Source organism: Gobius niger (genome assembly GCF_951799975.1).
Source record: "Gobius niger genome assembly, chromosome: 21".
Taxonomy (NCBI): domain Eukaryota; kingdom Metazoa; phylum Chordata; class Actinopteri; order Gobiiformes; family Gobiidae; genus Gobius; species Gobius niger.
In genome coordinates this window covers 18,152,417-18,171,723 of record NC_136872.1, presented here as the reverse complement: position 1 = coordinate 18,171,723, position 19,307 = coordinate 18,152,417, and the positions used below count along the sequence as shown (strand labels likewise).

At 41.2% G+C, this 19,307-nt stretch overlaps 1 protein-coding gene across 1 annotated transcript; it reads left to right on the top strand.

Annotated features, from left to right (window-relative positions):
- Positions 1–753: 753 nt before the first annotated feature.
- cyld3 (cylindromatosis (turban tumor syndrome) 3) lies at positions 754–16,681 on the top strand. The gene is made up of 18 exons (XM_079579884.1): positions 754–802; positions 994–1,239; positions 3,721–3,835; positions 3,997–4,154; positions 4,214–4,458; positions 6,338–6,632; positions 7,968–8,073; positions 8,162–8,670; positions 10,057–10,222; positions 10,377–10,518; positions 11,285–11,407; positions 11,561–11,652; positions 11,735–11,798; positions 12,923–13,127; positions 13,310–13,418; positions 13,495–13,613; positions 15,106–15,313; positions 16,406–16,681. Exons 2-18 carry the CDS (start codon positions 1,078–1,080, stop codon positions 16,588–16,590), a joined length of 3,003 nt encoding a protein of 1,000 aa, XP_079436010.1. The 5' UTR covers positions 754–802; positions 994–1,077; the 3' UTR covers positions 16,591–16,681.
- Positions 16,682–19,307: the final 2,626 nt, after the last annotated feature.

The window sequence follows — 19,307 nt, the reverse complement described above, 5'->3', positions numbered from 1 at the left end:
AATGTGACAAAAAATGGATTAAAATGTGACAAAAAAATTATTAAAATGTGACAAAAATGTGACAAAAAATTTATGAAATTGTGACAAAAATGTGACAAAAATGGATTAAAATGTGACAAACGTGACAAAAAATTTATGAAAATGTGACAGAAAATTGATGAAATTGTGACAAAAATGTGACAAAAAATGTATTAAAATGTGACAAAAAATTTATTTAAATGTGACAAAAAATTGGTTAAAATGTGACAAAAATGTGACAAAAAATTGATTTAAATGTGACAAAAATATGACAAAAAATGGATTAAAATGTGACAAAAAAGGGATTAAAAATGTATTCAAAATGTGACGAAAATGTGACAAAAATGTAATGAAGACGTGACAAAAATGTGACCAAAAAATGCCACAGAAGAGCAACAGAAAAGTGGTGACAAAGCAATGAAAAGAAATGTCAAAAAAGTGACTACTGGAGAAAATGCAGGCGTGGGTTAAGAGGTTAAAGCCTATAATATTTTTAAATACTAAACATTTCTTATAGGCTATATAAAAATGTTGTACCATTTTGCCTTCACTTTAAAAACTGTCATGTGTTTACGTACCTGTCATCGTGTACCTTTTCAATAACCACCTATGGAATTTCCCCTTGGCCTTAACTCCCGCCTCCCCGCCTCTCTGATTGGCCGAAGCGACCTTTCCTCACTTCTCATTGGCTATCGCTGCTGTCCCTCAACCGACTTCCTGCTTCTCTCCTGTTCGGTTTGTTGTGGAAGCGAAGTGCGATCAAAAAGTAAAGTTTACGAAGTCGGTAAGCCTCAGTCGAGACATTTTATCGGTTAACTTACGGGGAAGGACGTGTTTTAAAGCGATACAGAGGTCGTAAAGTTAACTTGTGTGAGCGTAAAACTTTTAACTGAATGAAAAAGTGCTGCATTTTGACCTCACCTGTCTCTACTTGCTGCGGATGTGGTGTCATAATTATACGTGCTTTTGTTACAGTGAAATGGCGAGGTTACGCTTGAAGTGATTTACCCTGATTTTGAAGGATTTTTTTAAAGGGGAGACACATTTAAAAAAAAAAAAATGTCAGGAGAAATAAGGAAACGCCGTCCTCAGAAGTGCTTTTTGGTCACTATCGACATGAAGGTGCGAGACCATTTGGACGGAACCGTGTGGGTGCGGAAGGGGTCGATGTGTTTGGAGCAGGACAATGGGTCGCACCAGGGGGAACACCTGTGGGTCAAGGTAAATATCGCGTTTCCCACGTCGAGAACAGTGAGTGCCGCAGACTTATTATCCTAATTCATTGTGGGACTGTCCTACATACAGGATACATGACTCCTATTAGATCATAATGTCATGGCCAATGAGGTCAACCCTGGTTATCTGTTCTTCACTGTTTATGTGTTGGTGGAAGTGCTGTAAACTTTACGTTAATAATACATTTAAAAAGTAATGATTTATTATTGGCTGCACATTTTATCAACACCATTTAAAGTGATAGTCTGTAAGTTTAAAGATTTCACCAATTTAATAGATTGTGTATGATTGACCGCCTGGGTCTGAGATTTCAGGTAACGATTTATTAAATAAGCTCCTCCCTTTGCTGATTTCAGCGACTAATCAGAATCCGCGGGATACCACTTTGACCAATGAGACAAGCTTTTCCTGTGAACCAACCTGTCTGGTCCAATCATAGGGCTTTTCCACCAAGGTGCTGGTTCTGGGCTGGTTCTGGGCTTGTTCAGACCTGGTTCTGGTGCCGGGTTGGTTCCATACTGACTTGGTTTCCCACCAAAATGAGAGCTGTGCCTATTGTCATTGCAACGCTTTGGGAAGTCAACATAAAAAATGGATAGTAACATCTTACTACAGCCACTTCTGGTTATAAAATACAGAAAAATAAGTTTATGTTTCAGTCACAGCAGCCGTTGACATTTTGATTTCATCACTGGTGCTCGTTTCTTGGTCCAGCTTTTAATTGGTTCCCAACCGGCACCACATTTTGGAACCAAGAGCCAGCGTTTTTTCAGTGGAAAACGAAAGAACCGGTTCTGAAACTGGAACTGACCCAGAACCAGCACCGGCACCAGCTTGGTGGAAAAGGGCTTTCAGGGGAGAAGCGGGAGGAGCTTGATTTGTTTACTTTTGAAAATTCTACTCATTTTGCAAACTAGGAGGGCCTTTTATTTCAGATTTCACTATAAGGTAAGATAAGGTAAGATAAGATAGCCTTTAGTGAGCTAACAATGGAGAAATTGTGAGATATTTTACTTCTCTCTCCTTACTTTGCAAACTTACAGACTATCACTTTAAGTTCTAGAAGAAAAAAAACGTGTAAATCAAATAAGAACATTCATAATAACATATTAACCTCTAAAACCCCGCCTTAACCAAGTGCATTTTCTCCAGCTCAGCTTTACCTAGGTTCATTTGAAAGCTAAGACCTTCACAACTCATCTAAACAGATCTGTATTCCTTGCATTGTTGCCGCCACTTAAAAAAAAAGCATTTTCAACATATTGTTTTCCACATTTTCATCGCTTTTATGTCACTTTTCTGTTGCTCTATTGTGGCTTTTTTTGTTGTTGTCTCGTCTCACGATTTTTGATTCGTTTTTGTCGCTTTTTCCTCACTTTTTTGTCACTGTTCTGTTGCCTGGTTTTACCATCCCATCGTACTCATTTCGTTTCGTACAAGGGTCTGGACCATAGACTGTAGAAAATAATGGACGTCTTATGCTCACTCCTCCCCGTTTACCAGAATGACCACGGCCGTGGGGCAATTCATGGCGGATTTACAGGCTCCCCCTCCCCAGCTCTGACGAAGCATGTTCCTAAAAAGGACATACGGGCGGGATTTTCACCGTAGACTCGGCCCTTGCGTGACGTGTAGCTCGCGCTGCTCCAATGCTAACAGTCCGAGCCTCATTAAATACGAGATTTCAAAAAATCATATTACGAAAACCAGCCTGGTTTCATATATTGTTATTAACCCAGCGTTATCTCAGGAGGAAGATCTAGCCTAGTCTAGCGTTGAAACAATTGAAACCAGGCTTTAAAGTAGTTTTTAACGTGTCTAAAGTCCAATGCTTTTCAATGGGGGCCTAGCGGCGATATGGAGGTACTGCAGCAACGGCGGAGCAATGGCGGCCCCCACGTTTGTGGTCAAAAAGCAGGGCAGCCAGCGGCCATTGGTCTGGACCTTCACTCCGTTATCAGGTGGGAGGGGTGAACTCCTTTGAAACGATTGGATCTGATTTTCGAGTGAGTGAAGCAGCTATCATAACTCTGTCATAGCTCTATCATAACTCTATCATAACTCTATCATAACTCTATCATTACTCTTGGGGGCATTTCTTGTGCATTCCTCTGAGATCAAATCCAGACGTACATGTAGAGAAATTATATTTGATCGGAGTTTACCGGATGGCTAAGGCCAGGCTAGTTCTAATGTGGCTTTTTTTGTCAACTTTTTGCCACTTTTCCCTCACTTTTTTGCCACATTTTTGTCCCTCTTTTGTTGCATTTTCGTCCTCACTTTTGTTACCATTTTGACACTTTTTTCCAATAAGCTTTTAGATTTAGGAAAAGCCAAACTGGAGATAACGTGCTCGATTCGGGTGGAGGTTAAGAGGTTCAATCAATACATTTAAATAAACATTGATGGCATTTAGAATTTAGTTGGTAATGTGAAAAATATACTAACACGTGTTTTTTTTTGCAGGTTTTGGACCTTAAAACCATTATAAAAGTGGAGAAGAAGTTGTTACTTGAAGTCCCGTCGGATCTTGGGGGTTTATTGGAGCCGGTCGATCCGGATCAGCGCATAAAGCTGATCGGTAAACGAAACCAAATAAATGACTTTAAACTTTCCTTCATTGATGCTCTTTACATTTTAAGGGAAAACGAAACGCAGCAATATACAAGTCATGAACCCCCTGTGTGTTTGTTTGCATTGCACCAAAACATCACTGTCTTTATATGATTGTCTGTATTGCAGATAACCCGGGCATGCTGACGCAGCTGGCCACTCTGCCTGAAGGATCTCCTCTGTGGGTGCAGCTGGGGCAGCATGACGAACTGGCCGAGGCTCTGCTCAAATACATCGGACCAGTGAGCTCTAGCAGCACCGCGGTCTACTTCGGGGTCCAACTCAAGGTAACACAGCCGCATCCCTCTCATAACATTACACGTATTTACCTTTTTTTCCTGTCTAGGGCTCAGCGAGGGGGCGTGGTTTGAGTGACGGTTCGTACAACGGGCGGCAGTTGTTCATTTGCCCGGATAACTGTGGCCTGTTCGTCCCGGTGAGCCACATCCGGCAAAGGCAGTGGTCGCGCTCGAACCGAAACGGCACCGAAGTCCAGCCGGAGTCGAACGAAAGCAGGGTACGACGGCACATGAGCCGACGGAGCAATCCTCAAAGCAGCAATCACCACAGCAACGGGCATGGGACTCAGAGGTCAGAGAACGAAAATTGCTATAAAAATCCTAACACATGGGGTGCAAAAGTACAGAGGTGTTTTTCTTCCAGCTTCTTCCTTTTGGCAACGTAATTAGACTGTTTGTCCCCCACACATACAGAATTTATATAGATGCTTTCTACACAGCCAGATTTTTTAGATATTTTTAAACTTTACCGATTGATGGTCATGAGATTTGGGTAATGACCGAAAGGACGAGATTGCGGATACAAACGGCCGAAATGAGCTTCCTTTGAAGGGTGGCTGGACGCACCCTTCGAGATCGGGTGAGGAGCTCAGTTACCCGGGAGGAGCTCGGAGTAGAGTCGCTTCACGTTGAAAGCAGCAGCTTAGGCATCTGTTCCGGATGCCTCCTGGTCGTCTCCCGCGGGAGGTGTTCCAGACATGTCCTGTTGGGAGGAGGCCTCGTGGAAGACTCAGGACACGCTGGAAGAACTATGTCTCTGAGCTGGCCTGGTGTCGCCTCAGGGTCCCCCCAGAACAGCTGGAGTAGGTGTGCGTGGATCGGGAAGTCTGGCCATCTCTGCTGAGACTGCTGCCTCCGCGACCCATCTATCCATCCATCTTCTTCCACTTGTCCGTTGCTGGGTCGTGGGGGCAGCTGTTAGAGCTGCCCAAATCACATTGCACCGGCCCCTTATGGCTCCTCCTGCAGGTGGTGGGTCCACAGGAGGACGGCCTTGCGATTACACAAGCCTTTTGGTCTCTCATAAGGGGCTTCTGAACTGCTCTTTGTCTGACCCGTCACCTAGGACCTGTTTGCCCTGGGAGACCCTACCAGGGGCACGAAGCCCCGACAACAGAGCTCCCAGGATCATTTGGGCGCTCAAACCCCTCCAACACATTAAGGTGGCGGTTCCAGGAGGGGACCTCCTTCGCGACCCGGCCCCAGATAAAGCGGAAGAAATGGATGGATGGATTAACAAAATGGGTGAAGAATGGTTTCCATAATCTCAAGAATCCGATAGTTGATTGAACAATACATGTATGCATTGATGAAATCTGGCATTTTAAACGGCCTATATCAGGCAAAATCTACACAATATTATATTGTGTCACAAACATACTGAACATGAGTTGTGTTTGTTTCATTTATGCATTTAAAATAGGAAAAGATTTTAGACTTTTAAAAGACTTTATTGATCTCACAGTAGAGAAATCTGTTTTCTGCGCTCCAAACACCAGCCCTCACATCCATATACTGGACAGTACTTGGCACAGCGTAATCCATGAAGTTTCTCTGAGTTTCAAATAGATTAAGGTCAAATTATTTTTTTATTGTTATTTTTGCCAATTGTTAGAAAATCATTGTAGTTCAAGTTCAAGTTTGTTTATAGCACTTTTCACGCCTAGAGAGAGACAGCTCAGTGAGTGATTTACCTGCAGTTTAAAACATTGTACATATAGAAATATGAGAACATGGATACATGAATCCTGTACCAGTCTCTTAGTCTCTCTAAGGTAATGAGTTTCATAACCTGGGAGAGCAGGCACTGAAAGACGCTTCACCCTCTTTGTTTTGAAGTCATCGGATTACCAGTGAACCTCTGCCAGCTGATCACGCTCATATGGTGTCAGAAGGGCCCATGCCATTAAGTGACTGACATGTGTTGGGCAGTATTTGGGTATATTTGTTACGCTTCCTTTTCACTGTTGCCTAATATTTGAAGTAACTGGTGTCATTCCTAAATACATACATTATTTTAAGCTACATTGCAATAATACCAAGACTAGTATGTCATGATATTGTTTAAAATATGTGATTTAAAAATTGTGCAATGTAGTAACGCTGTAATGCTTGGTAATCTTGAGGTCTCCTTGCGTAAATGCAGCTCTTCACTTCTTGTCTTTCTACAGCAGTCACCACGGCAACGGCCACCAGGAGAGACCCCATAAGCGCCTCAGCGTGCACCAGTCCCAACACACCCACAAACTTTCAGCCCCTCAGTCCATCCTGCCCCGAACCACGGATCACGCCCCTCCGGTTTACGGTCAGAACCACGCGAGATGGTCGTCGTCGTCCTCCAGCCCGTTTCAAGTCGGGCAGAGGGTCCACGCGCCCATCGAAGACGCGGTCCGGTATGGGGAGGTGCGCTGGTGTGGGCTGCTCCCGGGACGGTCCTCCGGAGGGGTGTATGTAGGGGTGCAACTGGTCAGTATTTGTTTTCCCCTTGATATTTGTGTTTTGTTCAATAATTCTCATAAAGTGAAACCACCTCTTTCTTATTAAGGGGACATATCATGTAAAATGTCTCTTTAGCCTTTATCCATGTTATAATGATGCTGCTCCCTCTTGAAATAACGCACCTGGAATAGTATGTTCATTCTCGCAGCTTTGAAAAACCCTGTACCAGCTTGGTAATTTCTTTTTCTGAAGTCCTCCAATCTGTATTAGATTATTTACAGTACATAGCTCTTGTTTTGTTGGCTCACATCACCAGAGATGATTTAATGATTTTAAACTTCTCTTAAAGGAATAGGCCACCGTTTTTACATACTGAGATATGTTCTTACCTTAGCTTTGACGAGTTCTTTAGGACCTGTCTGATCTTCACCCGTGCCTTCAGTCACGTAAACACAGCGCAGACGGCGTTAGCATTTAGATAGAAGCTACCAAGCTCTTCCACGGTCTCCCTATTTAAATATGGTTACGTGAAGTGTTCCACTACAAAGTATAATTACACAAAATTAAACAATGTGGATTTTCTAAGCGGATAAAAGGGGGGACTATATTGTAAGGCGTAGTAATACCAGGAGTAATTTGGCATCCGCACAGTAAAGTGAAGATTACTGCGCAGTCAAGTGAAGATAACTAGATAGTTCCTCCTTTTATCCGCTTAGAAAATCCACATTGTTTAATTTTGTGTAATTATACTTTGTAGTGTAACACTTAACCATATTTAAATAGGGAAAACGTAGAAGAGCTTGGTAGCTTCTATCTTGACCAGTTTTGGAGCTATAGTGGAGAGGGGGAGAGGCTAAATGCTAACGCCGTCTGCACTGTGTTTACGTGACTGAAGGCACGGGTGAAGATCAGACAGGTCCTAAAGAACTCGTCAAAGCTAAGGTAAGAACATATCTCAGTATGTAAAAACGGTGGCCTATTCCTTTAAATACATCCACTTAAATGTTTGAATGCACATGACCACGGATGATGTGATCTTCCATGCAGTATACACATCAATATCAGTGAAAAAGGTTGGACACCCCTGCCCAAAACCATCACGGGACTCATTCTTTTTTCAAACTGTATTATTTTGTCCACAATAGATTTGTTTGCATGCCGTTTACTAAAAACAATGAAGGCTTGTATATTGTTTTTGGCATGTTGGCTTGTATATTGTATATGTTGGCTTGTATATTGTTTTTGCCAGAGACGGGTGCTCCAACTGAACTCTGTTTTCCAAACCTGGGTGACTAATACATCAAACGGTTTAATAAATCACAATTATGGAATTTAATGCATTTTGTGTTCCCCTCGCATCAGGACGACCCAGTTGGACAGTGGGATGGATTTTTTAACAATCAAAAACTTTGCACTTTTTCGTCGCCTGAGTACGGGACTCTGCTGCCCGCCAAACAGGTCTCAGCTGGTAAGAAAACTTTACTGTTTTTATATAAACTGAACTAGCATATTTGTATAAACCCCAAAACGTAAGCAGCTTTGTGTTTTGCTTTAAGTTTCAGAGTCAAAACCAAACCGTTTCAGCGCCTCAACCCAAGCTTTTAAGTCCATGCTGAAGAATGCTTTGCCTCCCGTCCATAAACTATCAACAGGCCCTACCTCTGCCCCACCACCGGCCATCTCTGCCCCTGTCCCTACCCCTGCTTCAATCCCTGCCCTGAAAGCTGCCTTGATGCCCCCGAACAAGACCAGACCGCCCCCTCTCCCGCCTCCGAAACCTTTCCACAAGCCTCTTCCGCCTGCGCTCCCTCCCAAACTGAACGGCCCGACGAATCCCATGGAAACGGACCAATCGACAGCAGACGGCGTCCACGGTCTGCTGTTGTCCCAGGACAGCCCGGAGGAGGCGGGGGACGGTGTCGAGGATGGGACGCAGGGTGTGGGACACAGGAGGGGGTTGGAGTTGGGGTCAATGGTGGAGGTGAATGACCCGCCGCTGTACGGAGTGATTCGGTGGATCGGTCGCATCAGTGGGGTACCAGAGGCTGTGGTGGGGATAGAGCTGGTATGTCAAAACTTTAGTCATTACTTGTACTTTCTCTGAAATGTTACAGTACTGCACTGCAAAAAGCATTTAACTAGATCAGTATAAACATCTCAATTTGAGCATAATAATCCAAATTTTTGTTGTTTTGACTAGGTATGTTGTTGTTGGGCATTTGTCCTAGACTATTTCACTTGTTCTGAGATGTTTCTGACTCGTTTCGATACATTTCGTTCTTATTTCAGGTCATTTTCTTTGCCAATGGGGTAAGAAAATTGGTCTTGTCTCATTGACAATTTTATTTTCTTATTTCAAGCGAGATTTACCCTAGAACTGGTCTGAAATGTCCTCAAACAAGCAAAGTAAACTCGGTCCGATCAGGAAAAGTGTCTAAATGAGTGAAAACCGCTCAAAACAAGATACATTTCCTCAATTCAAGTCATTTAAGCCAATGCTTGATGTTTAATTTTTGCAGTGTGACTAATCCAGAATACAAAGATTGTTTTTATTTTTAAATCATTGTTTCCCTGTCCTGACCTCAAAGCGCTTGGTCCCACCTCCTTATGTCATCCTCTGGTCATTTAGGACAGTGGTTTCAGGCCGAGCCACCTATTCCAAAACCTCAGCCCCTCTAAATGCTTTAAAACATTGAAAATAATTGTCAATAATGAATCATTTTCAAGAGGCAAAGAGCTAACAATAACAGTTCCAACAGCAGCAAGCTATTTTCTGGAAATGGCATTCTTTTTGCCATTTCCAGAACCTAGTTTTGGAGTTTGGATGAGACAATGGGAGATTTTTATGAGTTAAAGCAATACTAAGTAACTTGTTTACCTTAATAAATCCTTTCCTTAGTCCCTCTGGGGGTAATACACGAGTTAATGGGATGGTTGGAGGGTCTTTCATCTCCCCCTGGTGTCTCTGGCCAGAAAACCACAATTGCAACTTCCCTGCCACCGGACCGGAGGCAGCAATACACACTAATAGAATCACGAAGAAGAAGCTAACAGGCTAACGGGCAAAGCTAACTGCGGGCTAGCGCCACTTAAACAGTATTTACAGCCAAGTTTGAGTGAAAAAGAATATTTCCATTGTGTAATTGGATGTACAATATCCCTCTCTCCCTTCACCTTTTCTGTCAGCGTAGTATTTACTCTCACGGACAATTAATGAGATGATACTGATACTGAAAAAACATATAATTAGCAATAGACAGAAACCTTACCATACCAATTTATTTTCATTTTACGTAGTGTTAAAATTGGGTCTCAGGAGTTTGAAAAGTAGTTTAGAAAGCCAAATTACCTATAATATGTCTTACAATTTGAATCAAATAACTGCCAGCTGCCAAAAGGTGGATTGGATTGAAATGGGATGATATTTGTATATCTGTCATGTGTTCTTCAGGAGCAGGAGTTGTCTGCAGGCACAGACGGTAGTTACCTGGGAGAGCGGTACTTCCACTGTCCCCCGAACAAAGGGCTGTTCGTCAAACTACGCAAATGTCGGCGAGACTCGAGGTTTCCTGAGCCGGAGACGAGGGTCAATCAAGTCGAGCGCTGCAACTCAATAGGTACAAATATCCACAGACGGAGATTCATTTGAGGATTCATTTGAGGATTATAATAATGCAGCAACAGATTTCAAGTATAATGATCCTTCAGTCCATCTCCAAAGACACAATAACGGCTGATATGTTGCTAAGAGATGTTTGTCTGTGTCCTCAGCCTTCGCGGAGTGGGGCAGCGAGCGCGTCGAGGACCACACTCCACCCGTCGAGGGCGAGGAAGCGCAGGAGATGTACCAGGGCTGGAAACGGGGCATTCAGGGACACCTCAACTCCTGCTACCTGGACGCTTCTCTCTTTAGGTAATTATTAGAGATGTAAAAACTGTAGACTTTCAAAATAACTTAACCTCTTACCCCCGCCTTCACCACGTTCTCCAGGTCTGTTTCACCCAAATCTAAAAGGTCACAGCCTATAGGCCAGAGTAACGCCTCATTTGAAAGGCAAGACCTACAAAACTGGATCTTTTTCCGTGCGTTGCCATGTAGTCTTCACTTTTTTATGTTCTTTTTCATCTTTTTTGTTGAGTTTTTGACACTTTTTATGTTGAGTTTTTGTTACTTTTTATGTTGAGTTTTTGTTACTTTTTATGTTAAGTTCTTGACGTTTTTTATGTTGAGTTCTTGACATTTTTTATGTTGAGTTTTTGTTATTTTTTATGTTGAGTTTTTGTTACTTTTTATGTTGAGTTCTTGACACTTTTTATTGAGTTTTTGTTATTTTTTATGTTGAGTTTTTGTTATTTTTTATGTTGAGTTCTTGACACTTTTTATGTTGAGTTCTTGACACTTTTTATGCCGAGTTCTTAACTCTTTTTTGATGAGTTCTTGACACTTTTTTGATGAGTTCTTGACACTTTTATGTTGAGTTCTTGACACTTTTTTATTGAGTTCTTGACACTTTTTATGTTGAGTTCTGGACACTTTTTTATTGAGTTCTTGACACTTTTTATGTCGCTCTCATGTGGCCATTTTGTTGTCACTTTTTTGTTAAGTAGACCGGAGATAATGTGCTTGGTTCAGGCGGGGGTTTAGAGATTAATTTTATCCTGTTTTCCTCTTTCCGCAGCCTGTTCTCTTGCTGTAGTTCGGCCGACTGGGTTTTGTTTTGGCCCATAGACGCAGAGAAAGACCGGAGTTCGAGTCAAGCTCAGGATTTGCTGCGCTGTGAAATCGTCAACCCACTTCGAAGGTCTGCGCAGCATCAAAATATACTTAATAGGAGACATATCACGCAAAATCACGTTTTTAGTATAGTTTTTCAACAGTACATTGATTGATTTGTGACGTCTCCTCATTAAAGCAGTTGATTCTTATGCGCTAAAATGGTCGTTGTGTTTCCCAGGTTCGGTTACGTGTGCGCCAGTAAGACCATGGCGTTGAGGCGACTCCTGGAAGCGGCCAGCAGCGACACAAGCTTCACAAATGAAGAAAAAGGTACTGCATGTGAACTTCCTCCTGTGCTTCGCCCTGTATTGAAGGTTCCAGACTGAGGAATGCTGTCTCTCTGCACTTTCAGATCCGGAGGAATTTCTCAACAAGCTTTTCCAGCTCCTCAAAGTCGAGCCACTCCTAAAGATCAGGTGACTCTGTCTTTTCTGACTCAAATGAGGAGGAGAACTTTCCATTGGTACCTGGCCTTCCCAAAATGTATTGCATTACATGAAGAGCTCCCACTTTGCAGATTGTGGCAGACTATGAAAAGCTGCATAGTAATAGGGCTTCCAGAACTTACATGAGCACATTTAAAGTTAATGAAAATGATTTACTAAAGTCAATCAATGGTGTGGTGATTTTTTTACTTCTTCAATTTGCAAATTGATTTCTAAACATGAGATTTAGTTTCCTACAGAATAAGATAACATAGGTTTGACCTCATAGAAGTTTCTTGAAAAAGTGGCAAAACAAACATGAGCCGAGAAAGGAATGAAAATGCAACAAAAGAGTGACAAAAACACACTACAAAGTGACAAAACAGCAAGGAATAAGCAACAAAAAAGCCACAAAAGAGCAACAAAACAGTGACCGAAAAGTGACAAAAAGGTGATGAAAAAGTGATAAAAAAAAAAGCCATAAAAGAGCGACAAAACAGCAATGAAAAGAAATGTCAAAAAAAGGTTGTGACGAAGGATCTGTTCAATTCGATTCCTAATCTTATTGGGGCTTTTCTGGTTACGGGGACTAAACAGAGTTTAAAAATGTTAAAATTATGTATTTTCCAACCCCCTATACATCTAACCCAAAGGGACGAGATGCAAGTTGGTCATTTTATACTCACTACTGCCACCTCAGGTCATACGTGTAACTTTACCTTTTAGAGGCAGTTGTGGTGAACAGGTCTGGGCTCATTTTACACATTAGGACATGGTTGGAACATGTAGGGGGAGGAAAATACTTACTTTTAACATTTTTAAACTATGTATAGTCCCTTTGAATAAAGTTAAAAGATAGCAAAAAATAAAATACATAAGACAGGATATTTCTTTTTCTCGACTGAACTCACATTGCCTGACCAAAATAGGAAATCACCACAAATACAAAGGTCACACACTCTAATATTTGGTTGGAGCGCCTTCAGCTTTGATTACAGCACACATTTACTGTTTCAATAAGCTTCTGCACTGTCTGAAGATCCAGTGGTGTATTCATTTTTCACCAAGATTTTTCATTGATGATGACTGTTTAACTTCCTGTTTTCTCCCTACAGGTCGAAGTCCCAGAAGCCTCAGGAGTGCCACCTGTACCAGCTCTTCCCTCCGTCCCTGCCCTCGTCACCCTCCTCTCTGCCCCTCAACGGAGCCCCTCACTCCCCCATTCCCCTCCTGTCCGCTGCCCCCGGGCGAATGAGAGTGTCCAGCGTCCAGTCTCTGCTGGAGTCCTCCTTCTACCACTCGGGGCTAAAGTTTGTCGAGGTCAGCGAGTTTCTATATTGACTGTTTTATGTTCTAATATAATAATTTATTGATCCACAAACTTTTGAGGACCTTTTTAAAATGGTTGTGAGGTTCTATGTATGAGAACTTTGGATGTATTGTCTACAATTCGACAATATGTGGAAATGTTTATAATGAATAGATGTTCATGTATATGTCAGGCTCCCTCCTGCCTCTTGCTGCTCATGCCCCGGTTTGGGAAGGACTTCAAAATGTACGACGCCATTTTGCCGTCGCTCAAAATCGACATCACTGACCTCCTGGACGACAGTAAGAACAATTCCAGCTTTCATCAGTACATTTTGTTGACATTGTTTGAATCACTTGTGTCTTTTTCTGTCTGCAGCTCTGAGACAGTGCAGTATTTGTGAAGCTGTGGCCGAATGGGAGTGTGTCCAGTGTTACGACGACCTGGACATCACCCCGGGACATTTGAAGCAGTACTGTCCCACCTGCAACACTCAGGTAAACGATCATGTCATAGTAATGCAGTGGAATAACTTCTACATCTTTGTGAACGCCTGATCTGCAACCGGTAAAGAATCAGAAGTTTAGGACAATTGTAGGAAATCCTGGTGCAGACTTCACACCCAGGCATAATATGTGAGCTGGCTGGTTAAAATGACTCATGTTATTAGACTCAAAGTGTCCACTCTAAAATACAAGGCTTCAAGGAATGTCAATGTTTTTTTTTAAATAATAACCAGCAAATGCCTTTTATTACCATTTTAAATATTGATGGATCAATGTGGAAGGTTGTGTAGATTCTATAAAATTACAGTGTAGGTGTGTAGGTTTCCTCCTGGTACTCCGGTTTCCCCTACCATTAAAAACATGCACAATAGGCCAGGATGAATGAGAGCGTGTTTGGGAGTGCACATGGGGGACGACGGATGGAAATCAAGCTACAATCCGGTGTGGCTTGTTCATTAACATGCACTGTTCCTACCAAATAGAGCAATGAACTGCACGGTAGCGCAGAGGTTAGCACCTCCGCTTCACAGCTAGAAGGTCCCGGGTTCAATTCCCACCTGGACGGGGCCTTTCTGTGTGGAGTTTGCATGTTCTCCCCGTGTCTGTGTAGGTTTCCTCCTGGTACTCCGGTTTCCCCTACCGCTAAAAACATGTGCAACCGTCGACCACTGCTCTTACGGGCTGCCCCAGCGCCATCGAAGGATGGGTTAAATGGAGAGGACAAATTTCCCTATGGGGACAATAAAGTATACAAACAAACAAATCTAATCTAAATTTATCGGAAAATTATGCCATTGCTCAACATTTTTCAGTTAATCGAAAATACGAAGATTATGGTCTAAACATTTTTGCTGAAATTAACCCAATATTTTAGTTTTTGTTTTTTTTGTTTCTCGTTTTGTCCAATTCTCTTTCCTCTGTTTGAGGAAATGTTTGCAAATATTAAGAAATAATGCACATACTTTTTTCCTGCATTTGTGTCATTAAAATATAGGATTTGGGCATTTAAATTGGCATTCAAAAAGCATTACATTTGACTTGCTTCTGCTTGTATAAACCCTCGTTATGTAAAAATCGTTAAATGATTTCCAACTGGCATTGAATCTAAATTTCTTGGAAAATAATGAGATTGCTTGACTTCTTTCACTGCAGAAGTTTGTCCATTACAAAAATGACGGTCAGAAAGAAACACATTCAGCTGCAGTTTTGGCTGAGGTTGCTCACATTTTTTGCTCAAAAGTTACCTGTGATTTTGAATATCAAACTTTCCTCTCGTTCTCCTGTTTGAGGCAATGTTTCCAAAATGGCATTACAAATCTGGTACTTGGTCATTAAAATAGCACTGCATTTGTCTTGCTGCTCTACCTTGAATTGGTCAAAGTAAAGTAAAATAACATATTATTCCTGGTCTAACAGTAAATTTATCTTGTCATCTCAATCTAAAGCAAACATATTAACCTACTGTTCTTGTTCTCACGGCCAGGTGCACAGTCATAAGAAGCGCCTGTCCCACGGCCCGGTGCAGATCGGGGTCCCGCAGGAGTCCTACAGCGGCCCGCTCCACTGCACTCGCCAGCGCATGACTCTGTTCGCCGTGACCTGCATCGAGACCAGCCACTACGTCAGCTTCGTCAAACACGGCCCCGAGCCCAACGACTGGCTGTTCTTCGACAGTATGGCCGACCGCGAAGGTGAGAGACCATGAGAAACTGAGAGAGTGCTCGCCTTTCCTCAAACCTCACCTGTAAATTGTCTCCATGGAGATGCCGCTCGCTTAGCTTTGTCGACAGGTCACGTTGTCTGTTACTGTCTGATCATGAGGAGCATGTTTGCTATCACCGGCTTTTCAAGTGTTGCAACAAAACTTTGGAATCTGAAATTTGGTGTTACAAGTGCCACTACTCCTGTTTCTGTGGCATTTAATTGTAACAATAACTAAAAGGACAATCCTCAAACGCTGAGCTCACATATTGTCACAAAATGTTACAGTTTAGTGATAAGATCCATTTCAGGCTACCTCTTTAAAAAACACCCCGAGATTCAGAACATTTATATCAATCACTTTACATTTTGTTCCATCTTGGCCTTTTTGGTTGGTGTTGCCATGTTCCCTTCAAGCCTCAAAAGCAGGAGTGTCTGGGACTTGCACTTTAACACTTTATAATACCCACCTTCATCATGAATGATTCATTAGTTAGGTGTGACTACCGATTAATAACTACTTAACTACTACAGTTAAAGCCTAACTATTATAAATTAAGTGTTAACTCATCATTTATTCAGGCTAAATATGGTGTAGTTATTATAAAGTGTAACCATACAGTAATTTGTAATGCTTTGTTCAACTGCGGAAGACTCTCTGAAATCCCATATTATCCTGGATAAACTTTAGAACTTTTCTCACTTGCAGCTAAAATAGGCTAATTGGTCACTTGATGATTTGACAGAAGATGGTGCTGTTTCTTCACCCCCTGTCCAATTTTGACAACATTGACCAGCATGTTCACTGATTGGTTAACCCGCCTTTCAATCACGAGCTTCAGAACTCAGATTACTCCTGGACAATACATCGTGTATGGGTGGGTTTTCTCTGGGAGCTCTGGTTTCCCTAATTTTTCAAATAGGTGCTTTAGATAAACACAAACCCATCTTAAGAACCTGTCACATGATCACACTCATCCACAGACAAGAGGTTAGAGTCTGGATCGCTGCTACACCCATCTCACATAAACACTGCTATAATAATAACCTCTATCTGTGCTCCTTTGTTCCCCGTCCTCCAGGTGGGGAGAACGGGTTCAACGTCCCGAGGGTGAAGGCGTGTCCCGAGGTGGGCCGGTACCTCAGCCTTTCGGAGGACGACCTGGGGAGAGTGGACCCTTCGTCTTTGAAGGAATCGACCCGCAGACTGCTCTGCGACGCCCACATGTGTCTGTACCACAGCCCCGAGCTCAGCCTGTATAAATGAGATCACAAACTATGCAACGAAACTTCTTTTGAAGGATTTCCACCCTCTCTACTTACTCTCAGGGGTCGTTGTTAATTGCACAAGAGATTAATGCAGCTTGTTGACAGTGACGCCTTTTACTGTCCAGTTATTTAGTTATGACAATATATTATTCATTTGCATGTTTTATCAAGCTGGAACTGAAAACCTTTACTTTTTTTTAACTTTCCAATAAGTTTCCAAACTGTGCTTTTAGTGCATAAAGTGGTGGAAAAGCGTGATATGGATTAACATAATTACTCATTTGCAGTTTATTTATAACCATTAATACACATTTATTGCATCTTACCATCTCTGAAAAGCTCTATTTATTACTATGCTTTGGCAAAGACTTGAAATCAGGTTAGCAGCTAAAAATAATCTTTTTTTGTATTTTATACAAAATAGTCAATTTCCAAAGAGCTTCGTAATACAGACATGAATACATTAATTATATTGTACTTGCTTGACAATCCCATGTTATAGCTGTAGACCTAAAAGAAAAGCTGACACTTTGCCTTTACCTGCTTTGTTTTAGTGCATACTTCCACAAATATGTTCGGAAATGGAAAAATGAAATCATCAGAAATGTCTATAAAGTTCCTTTGGCATATCTTTATATTAAAGGGATATTTCAGGATTTTTGACGTAGGGCCTCATTTCCTAGTTATCCAGAGTGTTACTGATTTCTGGAGATATTTTTTTTTGTAATTCATGCAGTTCTTATGTTTCATAGCGCTAGGCTAATGCAAGGCTAGCGCATTTCTACGGTATCAGCTAGCCTGCATTAAAAACAGTCTGACCCGCTCCACAGACAGACATTTATATGGTTAGTCTGGCGTTATAAGTGATTTGCCTCAGGTGCACTGTGGAGCGGGTCAGACTGTTTTTAATGCAGGCTAGCTGATACCATAGACATGTGCTAGCCTTGCACTAGCCTAGCACCACTCGACTCTTCAAATATAAGAACTGCTTAAATTACAACAACAAAAAACCTCCAGAAATCAGCAACACTCTGGATAACTAGGAAATGAGGCCCTATGTCAAAAATCCTGAAATATCCCTTTAAGGAGTGCTCATTAAGTATTAACTAATGTTTATTAATACGTTATTATCTGTTTTGGGTTAAGGAACAAGCATATTTTTCATGCCCTATTAGCATGGTGTTTGATAATAATACATTCATTCATTCAATCTTTATTAAGGACACAAGTGAGAACACATGATCCATATTTATACACTTTATTATTATCACAGATTATTAATATCTTTACAAGCCTATTACTAACGGCCTATTTACTGAGGCTTATTAATACCATATTCATAGTTAACGATCACCCCTTAATGTAAAGCGTTGCCGTCACGTTTGACTCCAAACATTTGAAGAGAAACTAATTATTTCTATGTGTTTTTTGAATGTAAATATATTTTGGGTTTTTGTCTTCAAAATTGCACTAATTACACCATCGGTTTATTTATATCAATGCAAAGATTGATCGTCTGGTGCTGCTTCAGCTTTTCTCTAATGCCTTGATTACTTTTGTAAATAAAAGCTGATCATTTGAATGTACTTAAACTTAAATCTTACATAAATGTGCTATTTTCGTTGTAAATATCACAGTTCTGCTGTAGAGCTTTATTTTCTTTATGACTTCTGTAGCAACAAACTGCTGTGAATGTTGAATGCCAGATGAAGATTTATCTTGATTTGCACTGTTTATACGTGTTAATATGTTTGTATAAAACTGAAGAGACAGCACAATGTGAATACTGCACAAAGGTGTTTAAACAACTGTGTTACTGAAGCAGCCATATGAACTAAAGACAAGCTAATAAAGGCACCGAAAGCTTTTTGCAGCAGTGTTTTTGAATTTTGTAGAATCACTTGGCTTTTTATGTGGAGGTCTTTTCTAAGACACAAATACACAAGCATGAATCATTTTATTTTACTGCATCGTTTACAGAATTGCGAGCCCTGACAACAAAACCTTTTGTTTGGTAACGTTTTAACTGGTGTCGATACACGTTCTTAACTGTTTAACGGAGGAGCAGAAAAAATCTAAAGTAATTGTAAAAACATTTCAGTCAATCATCGTGATGTGTTTCAATACATTTTAATGCAATATAAAATGACCAAACAGGGCACATTGTAACAAAATGTGATTTTATTTCACCCATAAGTGAAAACTGTATGTTTGTTATCACATAAACTGGCTCTTCAGTGCAGGATGAGTCATTACTGATTTGAAATGGAAAAAAAATTGTAAATGTTGTGGTAAAACACTGTATTTTATTTGTGTTGAAAGGAAGAGCTGGTAAAAAAAGACTCGGACAGGAGATTAGTTTGGCATGTTTCTTTATTTAAAATGTTTTGGTGGGAAAGAAAATGCTGCACGTCACTCTCAGATGATTCATTTTGATCAGGTGGTTTTATTTCTTTGACTTCTCTTCCTCATTGAGTGTAAACTTGAAGTCACTGTAGAGAAAAAGACACACTTTGAACTTAAAAAGTGAAAAAAAAAAAAAAAAAGAAAGACCTCCTGATGCCCTGAACACCACAGAGAGGGTCCAGGACAGATTAAGTCCAACTGGGAAAATTTGGACGTGAGGAAAAACAGACACTGAGATTAGAGCTACCAGTAAAGAGGAGGCCTAAAGGAGGAACAAAAAGGTTTAGGGATGTAGTGATAGAGGACATC

Excerpts from the sequence above, each read along its gene's own strand:
- cyld3 (XM_079579884.1), top strand. The coding sequence starts at position 1,078 with ATGTCAGGAGAAATAAGGAAACGCCGTCCTCAGAAGTGCTTTTTGGTC. Across the intron at positions 3,836-3,996 it reads TCAGCGCATAAAGCTGATCG|ATAACCCGGGCATGCTGACG; the intron begins GTAAACGAAACC and ends TCTGTATTGCAG. Across the intron at positions 11,653-11,734 it reads CTTCACAAATGAAGAAAAAG|ATCCGGAGGAATTTCTCAAC; the intron begins GTACTGCATGTG and ends CTGCACTTTCAG.